Source organism: Pseudopodoces humilis, chromosome 1 (genome assembly GCF_049639895.1).
Source record: "Pseudopodoces humilis isolate 2021_Gansu_Grassland_sample_001 chromosome 1, ASM4963989v1, whole genome shotgun sequence".
Taxonomy (NCBI): Eukaryota; Metazoa; Chordata; class Aves; order Passeriformes; family Paridae; genus Pseudopodoces; species Pseudopodoces humilis.
Window position 1 is genome coordinate 96,888,673 of NC_142200.1, and position 23,570 is coordinate 96,912,242.

Here is a 23,570-nt window from a genome sequence, read left to right on the forward strand (position 1 = left end):
ATCTCTGATAGAGCTAGATATGTGTGCACCTCATGGCTGCTGTCTATCCTGTCATAGTTAAGAGTTAGTATCTTTCAGTGTAGTCTCATTCTCTGTTCAGCATGTGAGAGTTCTTGAGTGCCAGCAGCTGGAGGCTTGGCTGCACATCATGGGAGCACATAGTCTTTATGCTAGCAACTGAGAGACCAGTTTGATGTATCCTGTGTATACAGCTGGAGAATGGGATCTTAAGTTATAAGGACCCCTTGATCTGGGTGGCAGCACATGGAAGGATGAGGATTGTGTGCCATTTTCAAACAAGCTTGCTTCAAAGCTGGGTTGATTAGCTAGTTGGAGAAGATCTTCCTCTGGAAATTCCAGAAATTCTGGAAATCCAAGGTTTCAGCCAGTGCCTGGGAAAGGAGTCTGTCCAGGCATGGATATTAGACAGAGCCTGGGCTAGTATTTCAGATTCATTAATGTGGTGTGCACGTGAATTTGGAGTGAATTGTTTGTGGGTGTGTGGGGGTGTCTTCACTAAGAGGCTTCAGTTCTGATGAGCTGAATAGAAGGAAGAGGATTTTAGCTATTGCTATTCCTCTTTACTTGAGTCTTGTTATTCAGTTTGCTTTGTGTTAGTCTGTGTATCTGATCATGTTATTGCTATGTGTGTTTGTGTGCCTCGTCTCTCTGAAATGTGTGTTCAGTCCTGCCCTAGGCTGGACCTGCATATTCATCTACCAGCCATCAGTATCTACAGAAGTGGGACAGTAGGAACATTTGGATGTTCAGAGTTCAACAGGTTTTGCTTTGGGAAACTAGGAAGGAAAGATCCTGTGATTCCAGAGTTGGAGTTAGAGAACTTGCTGAATTCAGGGGGTCCCTTAACACTCATCTTCTTTTCAGGTTAAAATTGTGTTGGTTTGTATTTTTGTTGCCCCTTTATTCTCTTTCTCCGCCATTTTCTGCTGTTTTCCCTGATCCGCTACCTCGTTATTTGTTTGTAGACCAGTCATTTTCTCTTTTTGTTCTCAGATCTCCTTTTGTATGTCAAATGTTTTCTTAGTGTTCTGTTTTTCCAAGCATTTATGTGTTTGAACTGTAGTTTGCATTCTAGTCAGTCTGCCAGTTTTTTTATAGTCTGAAAAAAAGCAGTGGATTGTATTAATTTTTGTGCAGTGTTTGCATTGGGGTGATGTTATGTAAGTACTTCTCTTCTATTACTTTGTTTATCACTAGGATTTAGATTCTGTAAGATCTGTGTTTGTTTCCCACACATAGAAGATAAAAAAAATGAACTCAGAGTAAAATGGGTACTGCCTGAGACAGAGAACCTCCAAAAGATGCAAAAGTTGGTTTGAAGTATTTGGACAGATTAATAAGATGCTTATGAGGATCCATGTAATAATAAATACCATAAAGAAGACTTGCTGTCTTTTGGTAATTTTCTTTGGAATCTTCACGGTACTATATTCAGGGCTTAGCAAAATGACAAAATCTAAACACTTGTCTGAAAAAGTAATGTTGGGAAATTTGGGACACAAAATTTCGATGATGGGCCTTCTGGAAGGGAATTCAAGAGATACCTCCCCTTTTTAAAGTCAAAGGTAGAACAGCAAAGCTTTCAACTTGATATGAGCATTTTGCTTGCTCTGGTTCAAACATTCATGTGAAAGAACCACTCTATAAGCAAAGCATAATTCCTAAACAAGTCATCATTGGATGTTTTCTTGTAGGAGCCACAAGACCTAATTAATTCACTAATTTCAAGTATTAGGGCTTAATATTAAAAAAATGAAGCTGGAGTAAAACATTTGCACATTATGTAAAGATTTCTCACAGAGGAAACATGCAAATAGATGTAGCCATTAGGATACATTTGACTTTTCTTTTTGCAGGTTTTGATGAGTTAACTTGTTATTGTGGTGAATCTGTGATTTACCCCCCTGTTCCCTGTGGCACTCAGCCACCAGAGTGTAAAAAGACATGCACTAGGCCACATGACTGTGATCATCCAGGTAAGTCAAGCCATTTAGTTTTGATGGGGGGTGTATTTTTGTTGTTTGTTTGGTTTTTTTGGTTGGTTGGTTTTGTTGTGTGGTCGGTTTTGTTTTGTTTTTTTTCATTTGGAGTTCTTTTAATCCAAATGAAGAGAAGTCCATATAGGTTTATCTGAAAATATATATCAATGGGTCTACACTTAGAAGCCAACCTTTTAAAACTTGCAATGAATACTACTAGGGGTACTTCTCACTGGTAAAAGCACTGGCATTTTTTCTTATTAGTCACAGTACATTAAATGCTGTATTCCAAAGATCAAGTGCTCTATTGAAGTGGTAAAATAATCCAGTGAACAGTTAATTTCTGTGTTCCTTGGAATTACATTGGCTGATCACAAAATGAAGAGCATGGGTCAATCAATTTCTGACAGATTTTGCCTGGGAGTATAACCCTATTCATAAGTTAGAAAATTGCCTGCTATTTAATTTATATAGAGAACATTTACCTAAACACTTGGAATCATAATCTTTAAAGAACACGTTGTTCTTTTATAATGCATCATCCTTCCCATAAATTGTATAGTTTTGAAATGCACACTCATGTTTAATAGTCTTTACTGTCTCCTTTAATGTATTCAACTGAAGTATGCTAATAAAACTGTTATGACTTTTATATTTCTGTGACTGCAGTGTACCATTCATGTCATAGTGAGGAGAAATGTCCCCCCTGTACCTATCTCACTCAGAAATGGTGTATGGGCAAGCATGAAGTAAGTCTGGACAATTAATGTTTTTGAATACTAAACAGTCTTTTAGGACTGTAGGCTTTTTTGTAGATTTTTGTGTCTTCTTCGAAATGGAATATGTTACTGGAGTTGGAATTTATTGTGATTAAATTCAAGAGGTAGATCTTTTGTTCCATATGCATTCAAACCAGCTGCTGTATTGGACTATAGTATAAAACAAAACTCATTCTTTGACCTAAGATCTTTTAGTAATAGGATTCTTACATGGACAGTGCCAAATGAAGGTGTGAACAGTAACAGCACTTTGAGATTTCCATTGATAATTATTACTGTTGTCATCTTGTTCCTTTCCTCTCTCAGCTGCGAAGTAATATTCCTTGTCATCTCACTGACATTTCCTGTGGACTTCGCTGCAATCAAATGTTGAAGTGTGGAATGCACAAATGTAAAAGAATCTGTCATAAAGGAGAATGTCTTATAGATGAAGAGTGTAAACAGCCATGTATTATTCCAAGGCTATATTGTAATCATCCGTGTATGGCTCCATGTCATCCTTCTTCACCCTGCCCAACAACATCCTGCTCTGCAAAGGTTAGACACCCAAAGAAAGTTCAGTGCCAAGTCAAAGGTGAATTGTAGGGTTTAATTATCAGCCAGTAACAGTTGTGACATATTTGTATATTGATAGCATGCCATTTTTTCTGCAAACCTAAAATACTGATTTTTTTAAAAATAAAACTATTCATCACTTTTAGTTAGACATTATTCCACTAAAATGGGACTTCTAAAATGAATAAATTTATATCCTTCACATCCCTCCGTGACCATAAAAAGACAAAACTTTAAAAAGCTGCTTACTTGTGTGATATGGCAGGTTGATCTTCAGTGTGAGTGTGGAAGAAGAAAGGAGAGTATGATTTGCTCAGAAGCGTCCAATACATATCAAAGGTTGGTATGGTAATAGTTCTTACAATTCCTTACTGGACTTACTGCTTCGCAGTTTGATTAAATTGCAGACTTGACTAAATATATTTAGTTCACAAACTTTTTCATGTTTTGAACCTTGACATATGGTGGTTTTGGTATTTCCCTGAGCTTTCATACCAGCTATGCTGTATTAGAACATATTTATTTTCTTTACTGTTGTCTCACTGGGGTGGTGTGTCAAAGCTCAACTCTCCCATATGTGGAGTTTTATTCTACAGACACAGAGCAGTTAAGTACAGACAAATTTGTCAAGTCCAGATCCAGGCTTCTGCATGTAAGCGATTGCAGTCTATGTGTGACTTGCTGTCCAAGTTTCTAATCATTGTGATTGAACCTAATCAGTAGGTGATGGATGCTAAAGAGTGATTTAAACTAATACTGAAATAACTAAATTTAGGCAGGAGAGCTTTGGCATCTAAATCTTGGGTTTTAAAATGCAAACTGTGCCCTACCCAACTCCATTGCAACAGTCTCCATCCTATTTCTAAACTTACTTTTCTCTCTCATAGGAGAGAGAGCAAGGAATGGACAAGGAAAAGAAGAAAAGTAGGGCTTTGTAACTTTTGAAACTAATATAGCAAAACAGTAATTATAATAATTTAAAAATCTTATTCTGAGGCTATGATTGAAAGGAAGTAACTAAGTTAGTCTAGAGAGTTGGTATGTGATCAGAGTTCTGCTGTGTATCCTAGTTGATAGGTGACCAAAGTCTGAGATTCTTCCTGTCTTTCTTAATGATGGTTTTATTTAGAACTGGTATCTGAGGACCCTTTTTTTTATCTTAGTCCAGCATAGGGTATGTTGCTTGGTTTCTGCTGAACACTGTCCGTATTCAAGTAGTGACAGAAGATAGCTTAGCTTAGGTACTTATTACCTAATGAAAACAAAGAGGAAAATTTGATACTTAGAAACAAATCAAGATAGGTTGTAGTCAATACTAAGTTGAATGCAAGATACATGCACAGAACTTTGCTATTTTTGGTGTTTTCACCATTATGAATACAAATCAGAAGACTGGCTCAATGTTGAAATACCAGTTTAAATTGACAAATGCTTGTCATTAATGATAAGTTCAGAAAATAACATACAAGTCCAGATTTTCGAAGGCTATTATTCCCCTGCTGTTTTATAGCTCAGGCAGTGCAAAAATATTCATGCAAGAAAAATGGTTCTTTGAAGTCAGTCAGAGTTCATGCATGTGTAAGGTGAATATGTATGTATTTATTTCTCTAATCAGAGCTCAAATCAAGAGGACGGGAAAGAAACTGTTCTGTTTAAAGCAAGTGTTTGTATCAGTTAAAATGTGTTCACATGTGCTTACAAATTACTCTTGACTTCTGATAGTAACGTGCCAGCTAAGTTTGATAACTTCAGCAGTTCAAGTTGCTGAAGGATTATTCTGATTTTGTGGAGATAAAGTTTGCCTTTTTTTCCTGCCTATCACCAAACCAAAACAACAACAGCAAAAACCATAAACAAAAAACTGCAACAAAGTAAAGGTCAGCAAATTAGGGGAGTATCCAAGTTTTCTCAGAAATTTTAGAGAAATGATGAAACAGATTTGGGCTTTGTCAGTGAATGTTTGTGAAAGAATGCCCCAGGGAACAGTAAATATCTGTGCTGCTCTATCTGTACATATGTCACAAATGATGATGTCATATCCTGTAATGTCTCATTACCTAGCCTTTGGCATCAACTGATCAATATGAATTGCCTCTCGGTGATTTTTTTGTTTATGTAGTATGATTAGCCTCCTTCATGATAGGTGGTTGGTTCTTTGAATGTGATGAAATACATGAAGAGATAAACATATAAAAATAAAGATATCCTTTTATCTAACTGTAGCAGGAAAGATAGTTCAAGAGGATAAAATGCTTCATTTTTAGGAGTTTGAAAATTCTGTGGGATACTTCCATAAGAAATTCCTTTATATTTTAGTTATACAAATTTTAGCAAGCAAAGGAGGCTGGGAAGACTTGTTATTGGAGGGAATTAGGAAGAATCTTTATAAAGAAAATAGTAATGATCTTAGTAGGCATTTTGTCCTTTCCTTGTGAATTGTGGTAACTATATTTTTCAAGTGGATATCTAAGTACATTATAAATTTTTACAGATTTTAGTTGCACATGATTAACAGAGAATCAGATAAAATTATCATTAAAGTATAGTCAGCTGTAGTTTGTATGATTAGCAAGTGAGGAGAAAGAGTATTTGCCTTGCATAATCTCAACTTCCATGAGAAGCATGTCCATTTGTTAGTGTTACTCCTAGTTGAAGGAGATGAGAGTAAACTCTTGATTTACATACCTAGATTAGACTACTAAAACTTGGGGATGTAGAACGAGAGTTCCATTCTGTAATCTAATGAGCAAGCGATCAGTCTGTCTTCTTGCATGTAGAGGTTAAATCTGCACCTTTGTATACCTTTTCAGAAGTTTATGTGTTGCCTAAAATGAAATCTACCACTCTCTTTTTCAGAATAGCTGCTATATCTATAGCAACTAAGCTAACAGATCTCCAGCTTGGGGATTCAGTGGAAATCAGTAGGCTTATTACAAAAAAAGAAATGAAGCAGGCCAGGTAAGGAGATACATGTAGTAACGTATTTGAAGCCTTTGTGTGTACCTGAAGCATAGGTGACATGCAAAATACATTAATATGGTGATAAAAATGCCAGCTGTAACAGGAAGAATTACAGTCTTCCTATGCAGCCTGATTCTACTTCAGCAATACTGCTGAAAGAGTATTTTGCAGTTTAATGGTGGTTTGTGGTTTTGTTTTCATGTTGGATGAGTTTTCTGTCATTGTATGGTTGGTTGTTACAATTAAGTGTGGAACAATACAGCTGTGGTTTTAGAGGTTTTTTTCCTAGTTGGCCAATTCATTGGAGTTCCTCTGGATTTCTTTTCAGATTTCTAAACAGGACAACAGACTTTATCTTCTGTTTCAGCAATACAGTGTTCCTTTCTGAATTATTGATTATTATGGATATATTAGTCATCATTTTACTATTTACAATATTTTTGTATTACCCTTTTTTTAATTTTTCACATTTGTATTTCAGTTTGATTGGTACTTTTGTGTTGTCATCTTGCCTGACACCACAAACCTGATTTTAATTTTGTGACATAAGTTTTCTTGGCGTTCCTCAGGATTGAAATAGCTTTTCCTTTTACTTTTGGTATCATTTCTTTATGAAGTTGTCAACTTTCTCCAACATCCTTCTGTCAGAAACTTGACTTACAGAAGGACTTAAAAAGTCTTGGCCTTTGAAGTCCCTAGTCTCCGGTTTTAGTTTATTTCTATTATCATGTCTTCTTTTTTATATTGAATTTGATTATTTCAGAGTCAGTCTATTATGTGTGTTAAAATCTAATGTTCCTTTATATTGTGTAAAGTCAAAGTAATGACATTTCCTATGTAGTTGCTTCATGACTTCCTGTATCAATAGCTAGTGCCCACATACTTAAGAACTTCTGATATTGTTTTGTAGTCACTAACACATAACTTTCTGTGTAGGCAGAAACTGCCCTTTCCTTGAACAGTTGAATTTACCAGAGATGAGTTTTCTTTATACAAGTCTTTTCTAATATGATATCTAAACTGTGGTAGGTAGCCTTTATTCGAAGACTGTCAGAGGAAGTATTCTGCCTTCTCTCTTCTTGTCTACTGAATATTGGGGCAGGGGGAAAAGAGATGGTGGTACATAAAATATTTAGTCTGAAATTTTTAGTTTATTGTCAAACTCCAGTATTTTCAAGGTAATGTACAAATCTGCTTCATTCATTTACAATAACAGAATGTTTTCTGCAATCTGCAGGGATTTTCTTTCTTTGTTTCACTCTCCTGTCCTGTCTGCAGACATTTTATACTTTAGCTTAGATTTCTTATTAGAACTTTGGATTTTTCTTGACAAATTTGATCAGACCTAGAGTAGCTTCTATAAATTGGCTACATTCCTCTTTTAGTAGAGGAGAAAATAATTGTTCAGGCAAAAGACTTTAGATAGTACTGTGTTGATCTTAAGAGTGCAAGTATGTTAGCTTTCTAATGTCTCATTCAAAAAAGCCTTCAGAAGTTCTGGAACCTGGAACTATTTGTCAGCAAAGATAATACATGCCTCTGAATAAACCAGTTTGAAACAGTTTACCCTGTAGTTTTGGGGGTTTTTTTTTTGGTTTGTTTTGTTTTGGTTTGGTTTTTTTTTATGTAAGGAACAATTATCAAGAAAATTAATTAACTTACACAGTCTGGGGAAAAAGTTTGTAACTGCCACTGAAATTCTGGGCAACTCCTGATTCTCCTCCAACATTTTAATTCCTCAAAATAAAATTATGAAATACCTTTCAAAGATGTGACAGAAAATTGAAATTCTTAACTGCTGACACTAGAAATTAGGGGTTCAGTTGAAATACTGATGTTTATGGTTCATCATAATCCTCCATAGACATGTCTAACTTTCTTCTTTTTCCTGACTGATAATTTTTTCTGATTCATAGGAGTGACATCTTCCATTGTTGATTTCCAGTCGTCCTTAGCAAAATTTACCAATAAAACATCTATTTCAGAGGCTTTTTTCCTCAGTTCCTATATGACTTTGGTAATTGCTGCTCCTGTTCAAGATCTAGAGAAGGAATTGGGTTCTCAAAGATCTTTGATAGTTGCTTGTTTGTTTATTTTTAGCTCTGTCTATTCTAATACAATAAAATATTCTCACACACTCTTGTTACTTCTTTAGACTGTGATGACACCAACAAGCTACAGCTTGAAAAGTATGAGTAGCAGCAGTGATTCTAATTGTATTTTTCTTTCATAATTCAGGTTGCAATGTGATGAAGAATGCTTAGCTCTTCAGAGGAACAGGTGAGAAATTAACTTACCTTTTTCTTTTAAACAGAAGTAGTGTAGGTTTGGAAAGTTAATGCTATGTGGAGAAAAAATTTTCTGCATGACCTAGAGAAAAGATAAATGTGTGGAGATGGTTCCTATTATAAAGATCTATATTGAGTGATCAGAAATCTTGCTAGAATAATTTTAAATAAAAAATTATGAATTTTTTTTACAAAATTTTACATAAGCAACCATCTAGTTCTAAATGAGGAGTTTCAAATATACAGACCCTATCTTTTGCAAGCTGTTCATTTGTATTAGTAACCTGTGACATGTGTGGACGGTTGGGGCGATTTATATCAGGGTTTTTATTGTTTGCTTATGCTTTTGTTATATTTTGGGTTTTTTTCCTCCTACCATCAAATTTAGGCGCCTTGCTGAAGCTCTTGAAATAGATGATAATTCTGATCCTTTTAATATCCGTTCTTCTGGACCAAAGTACAGTGACCTTTTAAAAGAAGATGCAAGGTATGTGTTTTAATGATGGTAGGTGTCATAAGTCAATAATGTTGACAGCAAGATGAGAAATGCAGAACAGTTCTGTTTACTCTTCTAAAAATAACTGTCTTGGTAGTAAATGGTAGTTAAGGCAAAAGAGTTGATGTGCACTTCTCAAGACCTTCCAAATGAGAACCTGAAAAGTAAGAAGTGTCTGACAGGTTTTGCTTTTTTCTATAATCAGACTAGATTTAGAATGGCAATATCATTTTACACCATTCTCACTATGAATCAGTACTTGTACTTCTTGCATCTCTGCTGCTTTTACTCAGAACCAACTTCCACCTCAGTGCTTCTTATAGACATTTCAAAATAATGGCAAAATAATGACTAAATAATGAAATATGCTCTCATAGCCTGCTGTTCTTTCCACCAGTCTCATTTATTCTTTTTCCTTATTGCTTTTATTTTAATAATAAAGAAATGTAATTAATCAAATGTTGCATGCAGAGCAAAGGCTATGCCAATGTGACTGTGTAGAGGGTTGCTAGACTGAAACATCCTAAAATGAGGCAATGTGGAATCAAGGTAATATCAAAAACTTAACACCAGTAAATACTTCTTAGAAAATTTTACAAAAGTTAAAGATTTTAGCTAGAGATAGACTTTGCTGGAATTAGAGTTAATGATTAGGTTAGAAGCAGGATTTGAGAAAATGAATCCCAGACTTAGGTAACAAATTACTTGTCATTGTATGTTTGTTTAGCTGTGCTTCTAATGAGAAAAAGAGAAACTAGTAAATAGGCCTAGGAAGAACACAGACCTTACATCTGGAAACCCATTTAAAAGTCGTGAAGGAAGGAAACTGGAGTTCTGCCAAGTATCATTTGTAGTGTCAACCATTGTAAAGGTAGAAAGGTCAGAGTGAGGAAGAGCGGTTTTCCTTCATCTCTTGACAGCCCCTCCTCAAATTAGGGAACCAACCATGCAGGCGTAATGACTTTTTAAACTCATTACCATGCATTTTAATACAAAGCAGGGAATGGGAGGCGTTAGCATTATTGGTATGCATTAGTATTTTGGATATTCAAGAGTTTCGTAAATAAATAGACACTGGAGTCTTTTGTCGACTTGCAGTGCGTATTAAGGGGATGACCCCCATGCTTGCCCAGTGCCGATATTAAACATATGCTTTCTAATTTTAAACTATTTGAGAGTCTTTTGTCTGTTAACAGGTTGTTATTGATACTAGATCAATATCGATGTTTTAGTAAATCAGGCATCAGACACATTTTTTCAAAGATGCTTAGATGATGTGTCATCTGAGAGTTTTTACTCTTATATGTGTTTGTAGGAATGACATTAGTTTTTACCAGGTCTAAGTTTTTTAGAACAGCTTAGTGTGTTTTGTTCTTGCTCCAGTATTCTAATGCAACATAAATTTCATGGTTTTGTATGTTTGCTACTTGAAAATCCTTTATTCGATTTGCTGATATGTTAGGTGAAAACTTTACATAAGCAACCATTTTGAATTTAAGAGCAAGTTATGTCTTCTTTACTTCCAGCTGATTAGCCTACTGCAAAATAGGAGCTGAATGTTTTCATTGTGGAGCTACTGTTTTACTAGTATTTGCACTTAAAAGTGCTATTTTATAAGGACTATTCTCTTGGTTGTGTGTAGAATATGTTTTGCTTTATCTTTTTTCAGAAAACACAGCACACACTTTTAGTACAATAAGAAAGTGAATTTTGCATTGTGTGTGTAGTCTACTGTGTTTTTTTGCAGTACAATTCTATCTCGTCTTTCTGCCAGCCACTACACATGGTGCAGTGTTCATCTTTCATGTACAGAACTGACCAGGGTCGCGCACTGTTCTGCAGATGGTTGACCAGATACATTGAAAAGTAGCCTTAATGCTTCCACACTCCCATTCTTTCAGTGATTTTACTTGTGTTTCGTTTGCAGCCACTTTGCACTGGTAATTTAGAATAAACTAATTCACCAAGGCTATTCTTAAAGATTCATAGCTAAAGCAAAAGTTTTTGTTAGTCTTCAAATCAGTTACTTTGTACTTTGAATTGCTGGATTTCATTTATCTAGTTTTAAATGAGTTTCCCCTTATAGTAACATAGCTCTCTTTACAAGAGCAGCGAACTGCAATTTGTGAATTTATGGCTTTATGAATTTGCTTACTTGACTGCTCCTGATGATATTTTGTCTCAGTAGTCTAGCAAAAGATTTGAATTTCCATCAAGATGGCAAGATCCAGAAACTGTATCTGTTACAGTATGTTTTTCAGGTGGCTCAGAATTCTGAATAATTTCTGGCAGATAAATTTATTCTTGCTTGAGCACATCAGTAATGCAGGAGTTCAGGGCTTGTGGCTTTCTGCAGAGCGTAACTTAAAAATGGGATCTGAGAATGATTGAGAAACATGACAGCTGCCTCCCTGTGCATTCAGAGTCGCTGCCTCAAGAAGGTAGCAGTTGCCAAAGTCATTACTAGAATGCCATATTATCTTCTTTAGGTAATTAATTGATCTGTGTAGCTGATCAATTGGCAAGAGCTGAAAGAACTGAAAGAAATGTATACCTAAAAATGAAGAAAATTTGAAAAAGCTGTAAGAACTCCTGATTTTGAGGTGTAATCTTTAATTACAGAACCCTAAAGCTCCCAAAATGCAGTACAGCTCCAGGTAACAGGAAAAAGATAAGTAAGCATGTCAAGATAATATCTCTCCTTCATAGGACAGTGACAAGAGAAGGGGGTAGCATGAAAAGCATGGTAATACTGCTGCATGCTAATCTTGCTGGTGTTTGTCAGGATTAGATGAGGAGTCCAAGGAAGTCTCTCCACCATGTAGCTTTACTTGAGGAGATACTCTGCTGCAAAGGGGAAGCCATCTTGTAGCATGGATATGACTACCAACTGAGCACAGTTGAGGAGGTACAGATCCACTGGCTGGACACCTCAGCACTGACCTTTCTAAGAAGCTTCAGAAATACATACAGAAAGTGAGAAAATGCTTAGGTTGATTTGTTGACATGAAGTTGGAGGGTAGACCAGCACAAGTATCAATGTGCATGACATTGATGATGATGAGGATGTTATTTGATCAATTAAAACTACTGGAGAAAGACAGAACATCTGAAGTATCTAGCCACCTGGAGCTGCACAGAAGAGAATTGTCTTACTTTGTCACTGGCTGTGCAGGACCCCACTGTATGGACTATGAAAATCTCTGCTTCTATATAGGCTCCTGAAGGGTTTTTTTTTAGTGGATCCCCCAGCGTGTTACCTGGTTTCTTAGTATGCTTTTAAATATTAGATACTTGTGGACCCTCTCATTGGATTATTGATTATTTTTTTTACCTGCCATCATCACCTTGAAATTCAGGTGTTCATAGTTGACATTCTGTGTAGTAGGTGCTTTCTAACCCTCTGAATCCTGAAGGTATCAGTGGGTTGGTTGGGTTTTCTGTTGTTGAGTTGGGGTTTTTGTTTGGGGATTGGGGGTTTTTTGAACTTGAAATTATTGCTGTAATATTTTTTCCAAAGCCTCATACCACATGAGCTGATGGTATTTCACACCATAGGTGTCTGGAGGTCCCTTTTTTTAAAACTCTACCCAGTTAAAGTCATTTTTCCAGTTTTCCTGGTGAAGACCAAGGAATTCTCATAGATAGATGCAGTGTCTGTACTCTGCTAAATCTGGAAGGCTTGTTTACTTGGGATGGGCTAAGTCCATTGAATCTGATCAAGTGATGTTGATAGCTAAGCTATTCACTGTTGTTATTTTGCACATTTGTTTGAGACCATTTGTTTGGTCTTTTGATGATACATTCATTTCATCCAGAACTTTGGTAGGTCATCTACCAAAGCAAGCACGACTATCTGTGGTAGGGACTTCTTGACTGGTTAAATTCTGACATCATTCACAAAGTGGTAGTGTGTTGACATGGAATAGTCATGGAATAGCCTGGTTTTTGAAGAATTATTTACTACTAACCAGCTTTGACATATGAAATCTTCAGGTAGCCTTTTTTCCCCATGGGGATGGTGGCCTAACAAACAGCAACCTTACTTTTAAAGTTAGTTTACCTGCGTATTTAAGAGCAGAGCACAAAGTTTGCCCTTAAGTGAAAGACTGGAAGTTCTGTGATGAAGCTAGTTAAAAAAAAATACTTCAAACAAATCCTTAGTGTTTCACACGAAGAATGTTTTATTTTGCTTGCAAGTAGCTTTATAGTGCTTCTTGCAATCTTAATAATTTGTTATGCTAGGTGAGCTGAAGACCAAAATCAGTGAGCTTTGTCTTGGAAAAGAACTCCTCTTTGTTTACCCTATTCCCCTTTTTGTGTCTCATTATATATTGTAATTAAGTAAATTAATGATGAGTAAAACACCAAAATGGCAACTCAAAAATCTACATTATTAATTTGAAAATGTAGAATTGTAATGTCAGACAGTAGAACCATGTAATAGAATTTTATTCTCAGTTCCAGTTGTTGAAGAGGAAATAATTATTTTTGTGATAGTGATACACTCTTTTAATGTGACTGAAGCTTCTGCTTCAGTCAGTTGTGTTCCTTAATTTTGTTCTTGTTGAAAAATATTACAAAATATGAAGATATTTTAACTTTGTACAGTCTCTTGCCTTGTTAACCTAGAATGCTGTTCTTGCAGGAAGGATATAAAATTTGTCAGTGACATTGAGAAGGAAATGAGAATGCTTGTGGAAGCTGTGAATAAGGTCAGTATTCATATATTCTGTATGGATTCTAGGAATTGGTTTCATTTGGGGGGAGTTTGATATTACTAAACATTATTAATACTCATAGTTATGAGCTGACACTAGATCTGTTTGGGTTCCAATATAGTGCACAATTTTTTGTAAAAAAACCAAAATTTTTAGGAGACCTAGTAGTTCAGGATCATTTTGATGCCAAACTTTGCTGAAGGATTCAAGTAGTGCTAGGCTTTAATGCATCAATAGATTATCATCAAATTTTGGATCTCCATTAATAAAATATTGTCAAAGATGAGTTTTAAACATTCAGACTTTGAGAAGGAAAGCCTAGGTACTTCTGATTCTTGTAGTGGAACTTGCTCACAATTTTTTTGATGCCTTCCTACATCTGCCAGTGCATGAGGTTGTCCTTTTTCTATAAGAAACCTGGATTCAGCTACAGGGTTTGTGAGACTCCAGTATACTTAGAGAGGTTGATACCACAGACACAATCATGTATTTTTCAGTGGTACCACCTTCATGTCTGTCAGGTTAGCTTGCTGCTTCTCCATGAAAGACCCAATATATGTGGTTCAAAGTACCACGTAAACTATACTATCCTCAGTTGCCCTTGGCTCAGGAAGTAGCTAACCTTCTGTAAAAAGGATCATTTTGATCCCCCTAGGCCTAAGGACAGTTACTTAACTTTATTCCTTCAAAAAATTATGGATAATGTTTCTTAAACAGTCTCGGTGCTTGTCTGTCTGTCTAATGTTCTTGCCCATTGTTTCCATCATTAGAATGAAGGACTAAAATGAGTCAGTCTGTGTCTAGTTACCAGAGGGGCCCCAGTTGGGTCATCCAGTCCAAGCTCCCAGCTCAAGCAGGGTAATTCTAGAGCGCATTGCACGGGATTGCATCCAGACAGTTCTGTAATATCTCCAGTGAGAGAGACTCCACAACCTCTCTGGGCAATCTGTTTAAGTTCTCAGTGACCTGCACAGTAAAGAAGTTCTGTTCTTATGTTCATGTGGAACTTCCTGTGCATCAGTTTCTGCTTAATGCCTCTTGTCATGTTGGTTGGCACTATTAAGTGGCCAACTATTAAGTTGCCTGGCCCCATCCTCCTGACACTCTTTCTTCAGATACTCATTGACAAAAGAAATAATAATAAAAAAAATCCTATTTGTCATCTCTTCTTGAGGCAAAGTAAGCCCAACTGTCTCAGCCTATCCTTGTGAGATAGTCCAGTCCCCTATCATCTTTGTAGCCCTCTGCTGGACTTGCTCCAGGAGCTCCATTCCTCTCTTGTGCTGGTCCAGTACTGGATACAGAATTCCAGGTGAAGCCTCACAAGGGATGAGTAGAGGAGCAGTATCACCACTCATGACCTGCTGGTCACACTCTTCCTAGCGTACCATGCCATTGGCCTTGTGCCACAAGGGCACAATGCTGTCTCATGACAGCTTGTTGCCTACCAGCACCTACAGATCCTTGTCTGATGATCTGCTTTCCAGCAGGTCAGCCTATACTGGTGCATGAGGTTCTTCTTCCTTGAGTGCAGGTCTCTGTACTTGCCTTAAAGAATTTCAGAAGGTTCCTTTCTGCCCATCCCTCATGCCTGTTGAGATCCTTTTGAAGGGCTGCACAACCCTCCAGGGTGTCGGCCACTCCTCCCAGCTTTGGGTCATCAGTGAACTTGCTGAGGAGTTCCAAATCATTGATGAATAAGTTAAAACAGTATTAGAGCCAGTACTGACCACTGGGGAACACTGCTAGTTACAGGCCTCCAACTTGACTCTCTGGCACTGATCACAACTCTCTGAGTTCTGCTGTTCAGCAAGTTCTCAGTACACCCCACTGTCCACTCATCCAGGTTGCACTTCCTGAGTTAACTTATGAGGATGTCACAGGACAGTGTCAAAAATCTTCCTGAAGTCCAGGTAGGCAATATTCAGTGCTCTTGCCTTACCTATCCAGGGGATAGATTGTTGTTTTATCATACAGTCACATTGGTTATGCATGATTTTCCTTTGGTGAATCCATACTGACAAATCCTGATCACCTTCTTGTCATCCCATGATGACCTTGAGGATGAGACATTCCCATCATCTTTCCAGAAACTGATGTGAGACTGTTTGTTTGTTTTGCATGGCCTGATTTTTGGTAGTGGTGGGGTGGGGGCCACAGAGGTGGCTTCTTTGAGAAGCTGCTAGAAAATTTCATCATGTCTGGCAAAGCCAATCCCTGATGACTCTGAAGATGAACAGGCCACTGGCCAAGGCTGGGCCAATTAGAAATAATGTAACACCTCTGTGATAACATATTTAAGAAGAAATCAAAACAAAGATGGTGACGCAGTTTTAATTCCAGCTAATGTGACATGGAGACACCAAGGTCAGTGGAGAAGGAAGGGCAGGAGCCAAGTTTCTCCAGGTGCTGAGATTCCTCTGCAGGCCATGGTGATGACCATGATGAAGCAGGCAGCCCAGTACCCTGTGGGAGTTCCACAGGGGATACAGAGATCCATCTGCAACCCATGTGGGAGGTGCCCACACTGGAGCAGGTAGATGCCTGTAGGAGGCTGTGATCCATTGGGAGACCCGGTGGAGATAAGAGGGCCCCTGCTCCCAGACTGGAGCAGACTCTCCTTGGAGGACTGCACCCCATGGAAGAGTGACCTAAGTTTTGGATGGACTGTTTGCCCTTGGTAGGAATTTACATTGCAACAGTTCAATGAGGACTGCTGCTTGTGAGATTGGAACCATGCTGGAGAAGTTTGTGAAGAACTGTCTTCCATGGAAAGGGACTCCATAGTCTTATAGGGGAATGACTTCTCTCCCTGAGCCAAGCAGAAGAAAATCTTGAGTGATGAATTGATCAAACCCCTCATCCCCCTGTCGCCTTGGGCAGTTGGTGGGAAGGAGGGAGTGGTTGGGGAAAAAAGCCCTTAAAAACCACCTATTTTACTTCTCATTATCCTGCTCTGATTTTCTTACTAATAAATTCACTTTCTGTCTCTTAAGTTCAGCCTGTTCTGCCCTTGGAGTGTTTTCTTCCGGCCCTTAACTCATGAACCCTTCGTTAAATTTTCTCTCCTCTGCCCAGCTGTAGCAGGGGAAGGTGAGTGGCTTTTCCTGGTTGCCTGGCTTTTGGCCAGTATCAAGCCATGGCAGACTGACTGGCCTGTAGTTCCTCAGAGTACTTCCTGCCCTTTAAGAAAGACTGGAGTGATGTTGGCTTTCTTTCAGTTTTCATGTACCTCTCCTGACCACCATGACCTTTCAATGATTGTAAGCAGCCTCACTATGATGTCCACCAGCTCCCTCAGCACTCATGGATGCATCCTGTCAGGGCCCATGGACTTGCGGATATCAAATATGCCTAGGTGTTCTCTAACCCCAGTCTCTGACCAACAGAAAGTCTTCCTTCCAACGTTCCTTTACCCCGGTCTCCTGAGTCTTAGATTCTTGAGGATTTGTCAGTCAAGACTGGTGCAAAGAAGGTGTTCACATACATTCATCTTTTCTGTGTCCTCTTACTAGGGTCCCCACCTCTGTTTGGTAATAGGTCCACATTATCTTTAGTTTTCCTTTTATTATTGTTTATGAATTTGAAGCCCTTCTTTCTGTCCTTGTCATAATTGGCCAGATGTAATTCCAGATGGGCCTTGGCCTTCATTGTCTCATTTCTACTTATTCTTAAAACTTACTTATGTTCATTCCAAGTGGCCTGACACTGCTTGAGTCTCCTGTATATGTACTGCTTGAGTATTAACAGGAGTTCTTAGTTTGTCTCTTGATCTCTGCTCAGTTTCTTGTTCATTGGGGTACAGATTATGCTAATTATACTCAGGTCCCTCCAGCACTTGGAAGTAGATGCATAGAGTAGTTGTTATCTATATTGTTTTAGCTAAGAATAATTTGCCTAGTGTTGTGTTGCCTGTGGTTATCTATTTTACGTATTCCTTTATACATTTCCTTTATCACACACACATATGTGTGTGTGTACACATTTATCTTTCTATATGTAATTGCATATACCAGATATGTGCTTATACTAATATCAAACTAAGATATGTAATTATATTTAAAAAGGGGCAACCAGAGGTCTTGAATTTGCAATTAGTGACATCAAATATGCAAGACTACCAAATAAAATCAAATATACAAGAGTACCAGAAAGCTTGAGGGCATCTCCAGTTTTTTAGATTTCATTGCAAACCAGCTGTTTGTTAAATAACAATCCTACAAAGCAGACAAGTAGTGCCTGGTAAGAAGCATCTACATTGCAGAAGAGAAGGAAAATAGGAAAACAAACCACATCTCAGTCTTTCCCCTGTCTGACCTAAGGGGAGAATGACTCAGTGTACCCAGCTTTTTATCATGATCAGGATGAATCATTTAGGGCCACATGACAGTTGAGTGTCTCAAGGATGACTTCTGTACCATCCTACCCATCAGGCTGTGGGGATTTGCTATTCCATAAAGGTATGAGAATTTCCCAGAAAGCTCCCAGAAATCAAGTTGTATTTCAAAGGGGAGAAGATTCCCCAGGGATTGCAGTGAGGCTGTGTCTTAGTTTAGGGCGAGAGAACTTCTCACCCTAAACCAAAATTAGGTTTTGGGAGAGAACTTCTAAATGGGGGTCTCCCCAGAAAAGCAAATTCAAGCGGCCCCTCCCCCAACTGGTTTAGGAAAAAGGATTTCCTTGGAGAAAAGTGGAAAAAACACTTTATTTAACAGAAATTGAATAGTATTAAACAATAAAACTTCTTGCTGTTTGATGAAATGGCAAATCCAGAAAAAATCTTTTTTATGTGGGGCTACTCGGCTCTCTCAGGTTCTTATCAGTCCCTCCACCACTGGCAAGTGCCAAGGCCCAGGCCCTGGTGGGCCACAGGCTTGAGCTCCCGGTGTTTAGCTGTTTTTTTCAGTCCAGAGCAGGTTTGAACAGATCCAAGAAAAAGGGAAAAAAAAGTCCAGGGAACTTCTCTGCCTCAACTAGCTAAAAACTAACTAAAAGTAAAAGAAAGCTCTGTGCCGCTGTCTGTCCGTGCTGCAGACACCACAGTCCAGAAGCAGGATGCGGGGGAGTGAGTGTTTTTCTGCAACACAAACTGTGTGATTCTTCTTCCCCCAGCTTCGCTCTCAGAGCCAGTCTTAAAGGTGCAGAACTTAATATGTAACATAAACCAGATGATTGGGGATGCAAGCATCATAAAGTCACCCCAGGACAGGCTGACCTGCCTATAGCTCCATGTATCCTCCTACCCTGTCTTGAAACTAAAGTGACAGCATGCGTGGAAGCCATGCTCCAACTCTCTTTTCCTTCAAAATCATGGCATAGAGTTCTAAAGGGGAATATTTCCCATGCACTGTAAAGTTAACATGCCCTTGTACTCATTGCATAACTTTTCTTTTTATTTCTTTTATTTCTGAGAAAGACTCAGAGGCTTTCTTTTCTCTCTTATGAGAGTCACATTTCATCTTGCAACCCACAGGTTTATGTAGCTAAAGATTGAATTAATATGTGTGACATAGCATTCATTATGCAGGGAGACTGGTTTTAGTTGTTCTTCTGCCATGATCCTCAAGTCCTCTTTATGCTTGAGTCTGTGTTTGGTTGTTTGTTCATTATGATTCCTAAACTTCTCTAAGTGTGTGGCTTGTTTTCTTTGTTTCTATATGTTGAACTTTACTTATGTTAAAAGTACTTTGCATGCTAATCTATCAAGTATTCATGTGGCTCTGCCTGTATCAGTACTAGGTATTTCATACTGATTACTGTTACTTAGGCTTACACAGTTTGCTTCTGCTTTTTAATTTTATTTTTTTTCATTTTATCTTTGGAGATGCTCACTTCAGCTTAACTGGATAAATGAGAAATAAAAAGGATTTTGATACTGAAGAGTTTTACTATTAATGTGATTCAGCTCTGTCTATTATATATGACTTTACTTGCTTCATAAGCATCTCTTGCCCTACACTCACCAGTATATATCTAGCATAGCAGAGTTTTCATGGTTGGTATATATAAGCAGAAAAGACAGAGGACAGAGCTCTGTCTTCATAGGGACAAGAACTGTGATGTTTTTCAGAGCATGGAACCATCACCACTTCTAAAGCAAGCATACTAGTAATCATAAATAGGTACAGAATCTATAGAGTTCTTCAAATTCTTGTATCTGTGCTGGAAATGTTGTAATAGCTGGGAAGTTTATTACTGTTAATTGCAAAGTAAAGATAATATTCTGTCAGCATGTGATTACCCTGAAGACTTACGGAAATGGTTGACCACAGTTTCTATTTGTAACTTGGCAGCTTCATAATCTAAGAGACAGATATTAACCCTCTGTTTTCAGGATAGCTGCAATGTACTCCTGGTGACTTGTTCTATTACATGTGGTGGTTTTTACATTAATTTTAGTGGCTGACCTTTTGTAAATCCACACTGATTTACAAAATCCCAGGGACTTTTCTCCTCCGTGTAGCTAAAAATAGATTTGAATTTTAGCTAATCAGCCAATAGTTCTTGGGTTTGTTTGTTTGGTTTTTTGTTTGTATACAGTTGCAACAATTACCTCTCTTGAGTCATTGGGTTCCTACGCTGTTCTTACAATCTTTCAGAGGTGATGGAGAAGTGGGATATCATCCTGGTCTCTCAGGACCTTAAATGCATTGCCTGCAGTCCTAGGAATTTACATAGGTTGAGATTTCTCTAGGAGTCCCTGACTTAAACTTATTCTACTACAGGCAGTTTGTTTTCCCTTTGAATCCTTTCTGTTGACCTAGAGACCCAGAAGACTTCTCTGGTGATAATGAAAGCAAAAGCTGAAGTAGTATCCTGAATCCATGAAAGCATACTGAAGCACTGAGTTATTACACACTCATTCTTACATGCATTTGTTGTTACAAATTGATCCAACCTGTTAAAGACATGGGCTCATAGGGCCCTGCTTTTTTCTTTGTTCTTTTACTGTTGATATAAAAATCAGTATTGAATCGAACATTATCAGTCTTTGTTAATGGATTAGAACTTTGGGGTTTTATTTAAAAAAGAATCTACTGATGCCATTACACGAGGAACTTGCAGATAAATAGTTTCTTTGGTAGAGGGAAGTGATTGATAAATTTGACATCTTTGTTGCTATCTGCAATATGTGCATTGTGAAGCCAATCTACAAAATAAAATTGGATCTGATGTGAATTCAGCAGATTGCTTTGAAAAATACAAATTCTGATAAAAATAATTTTGTATTGTTTTTTGGGATTTAAGTAGAATGACTGTAATCAGGATTTGTATTTCAAACTTAAAAGATACCCCTGTGCGGGTGTGTGTATACTTTGAGGTGATGGAAACAACAGAGAACATATAATTTAATTTTGGGGAGTTAAATGAGTATTTTCAGATGAGTTTTCTGACAATACTGAGGTCTTAGCAATTTGTGGTATTGATTTTGTCATAGCAGCAAAATTTTAGATGAAGAAACACTTTGTAAAATTATTCTCTTCCCCCTGGCTCTCCTGAAGGAAAACTTCACCTTTTTTTTTTTCTTCTTTCTTAACCTCTTCTGTTGAATTCAGGGCAAGCATACAAAGAAGAGTCATTGTTACCCACCAATGAACAGAGATCACCGCAGAATCATCCATGAATTAGCTCAGGTTTATGGCATTGAAAGTGTGAGCTATGACAACGAACCAAAGCGCAATGTTGTTATCACTGCAGTGAAGTATGTAATTCATTGTTTTCAAATTTTTACAGTATAGTTTAAATAATTGGATGGGTTTTTATCACTTACCAGAAGGAGTTTATTTACAATGCAATTTGCAAAATGCAGTAATTTCCAATAGAAAAAATTTTAAACCTGTTTTTGAATTGATAGTTTCATGGGCTCATTTACTGAAGTAAATCTTCAGAGAAGAAAACACCATTAGAAATAATAAAACTAAGAAAATATTTTGCAAGATTGTTTTCCATTCATCTAACAGTAACTTTTTGTCATCAACTAGATTTGATAGTGATACCAAAAATAATGTGTGTAATAAAATTTTATGAAAACTAATTGCTGGATTGAGAAATCATACTTAAATTTATACCGCCTTTGAAAAAATCTGGTTATTGTAACATGTTTCTCTATCTATATGAACCTATTGCCGAGTATACTCCCTCTTTAGTTAATGGACAAAGAGGGAGCTGGAATTACTATAAATGGAAGAGGTTTGATAGCAAAAATGAAATGTTTTGGAGAACACTCACAGAGGGCAGTTCATGGTAAAGAAAATGAAGGGAATATAGCTAGGGAAAAAAACAAGCTGATTGTACTAGAGACGTAGTATGGGAAAGCTTCTGGTATCAGGACTTCATTGGTTGTGCTCCTTACCAGCAACATATTTAGTTTAACACTGTCAAATTGTGATTAGTCAACAACCAGTTTTTTTTAATTGTAAATATTGACTGCAGTAGTAAGAAATCTTTCACCTTCCATGTTCTTAGAGGGTCACAAGCTATTCTTGAACTTGTTCATTATTTGGTAGCTTATCTACAGTCTTGATTTCTTCCAAGAGAGATGGATCATTACTTTGATCTTACAATGAAAGATACTTTTTGTTTCAAGTAAAGGAAGATGAACAGAGATATTTCAAATATTTGAAAAAGCTTATTTAAAAACAAATAGGGGGGCAGATGAGAAATTAGTGGAGATGATAAAAGGAGCAGGGCAGATGATTATGCTTTAAAAGCAAAGGGATATTTTGCAAGTTGAGAATGGTAGGCCATCCTCTGTATGGCTTTAGGATAGATTGCACACTTGCTCCTTCTCTTGCATTTTTCAGGGAATAGCATACTGTGCAGAATGCACATACTTCTATTTCATTGCTACCACTCTTAAAAGACACTTGAGTGGTCTACTGAGACTATTCTTCAGCTGCATAGCAGTATTTCTTAATTTAATGAATTCTTCCAAAGCTTCATTTTATTTTATTTTTATTTGCCACTTCTTCATGGTATAAAAAACACTGTAGCCTCACATGAGTAATAACTCAAGTTCCAGGATGATATTTTTGAGTATTTCACAATGGCTTCTTCAACTCCCAGAGCTAGTAATCACCAGAAAGTCAAAATGGTTTTGTTTCATTCTGTCTTAGCAATGCCTTTGAATTCTGTTGTGGACTCTTTCATGTATAAATAAATGAAAACCATTCTGGCAAAAAGATCATTCCTTCTTTTCACTCTTCACCATTGTGTCATTCAAATGGTAACATCCTTATGCATGTCTGTTAGAAGGGTGAGAAAGTCTCCTTGGTGCTAAGAAAGCTTCCTCCAACCAGGCTTCTTCCTATTCGAGAGATGGTGGGGCAAACTTTGCCCTCAGCCTCTGCCTCCGTCAGTCAAAGTTGGTCATATATAGGTACATTAGAATCAGTCCTGTACAGCATTGCCCATATATAACCACAAAGAAGATCATTCCCAGTATTGACTGTTAAGCTTGATCTGAATTACAGTTCTGGTGTCATTTGAAGTGTAAGACCTGTAGTGAATCCTTGTAAATGCCTTTCTCTTTGCTTTGACCTGTTGTTTGACCTGTTGGTCATCTTTGCAATCACCATCTTTTGAACAGTTGCATTACCAGATTTCTTTCTGAACTAGGTTCGGAGGTAATAGCCAGACTGTTATGATGAGAAGGGTAAAGCTTTCCTTTCGAAGTCACACTTGTATTTCACTGTACTTATCTCGTTTTTTGAACTTTATTACTCAGATGAGTAAAAATTTCCTCCTTCTTGAAATAACTCTGAATTCCA

The 23,570-nt window shown here is 37.4% G+C and overlaps 1 protein-coding gene across 4 annotated transcripts in view; it reads left to right on the top strand.

The window, feature by feature from the left end:
- Nucleotides 1-23,570, top strand: part of NFX1 (nuclear transcription factor, X-box binding 1) — a 77,181-nt gene that overhangs the window by 43,368 nt on the left and 10,243 nt on the right. For 2 of the 4 annotated variants that reach the window (XR_015772547.1, XM_005529945.3), the window contains exons 14-22: nucleotides 1,878-1,997; nucleotides 2,670-2,749; nucleotides 3,086-3,316; nucleotides 3,600-3,673; nucleotides 6,191-6,292; nucleotides 8,534-8,575; nucleotides 8,972-9,070; nucleotides 13,728-13,794; nucleotides 21,357-21,502. Coding sequence is in view for 2 of the 4 variants with exons in the window: in XM_005529945.3 (XP_005530002.1) it covers nucleotides 1,878-1,997; nucleotides 2,670-2,749; nucleotides 3,086-3,316; nucleotides 3,600-3,673; nucleotides 6,191-6,292; nucleotides 8,534-8,575; nucleotides 8,972-9,070; nucleotides 13,728-13,794; nucleotides 21,357-21,502 (961 nt within the window). In the remaining 2 variants the exon portion in view is untranslated. The remainder of the gene's footprint in view (nucleotides 1-1,877; nucleotides 1,998-2,669; nucleotides 2,750-3,085; nucleotides 3,317-3,599; nucleotides 3,674-6,190; nucleotides 6,293-8,533; nucleotides 8,576-8,971; nucleotides 9,071-13,727; nucleotides 13,795-21,356; nucleotides 21,503-23,570) is intronic. The other 2 variants (XR_001331950.2, XM_014258713.2) reach the window with 2 other exon arrangements.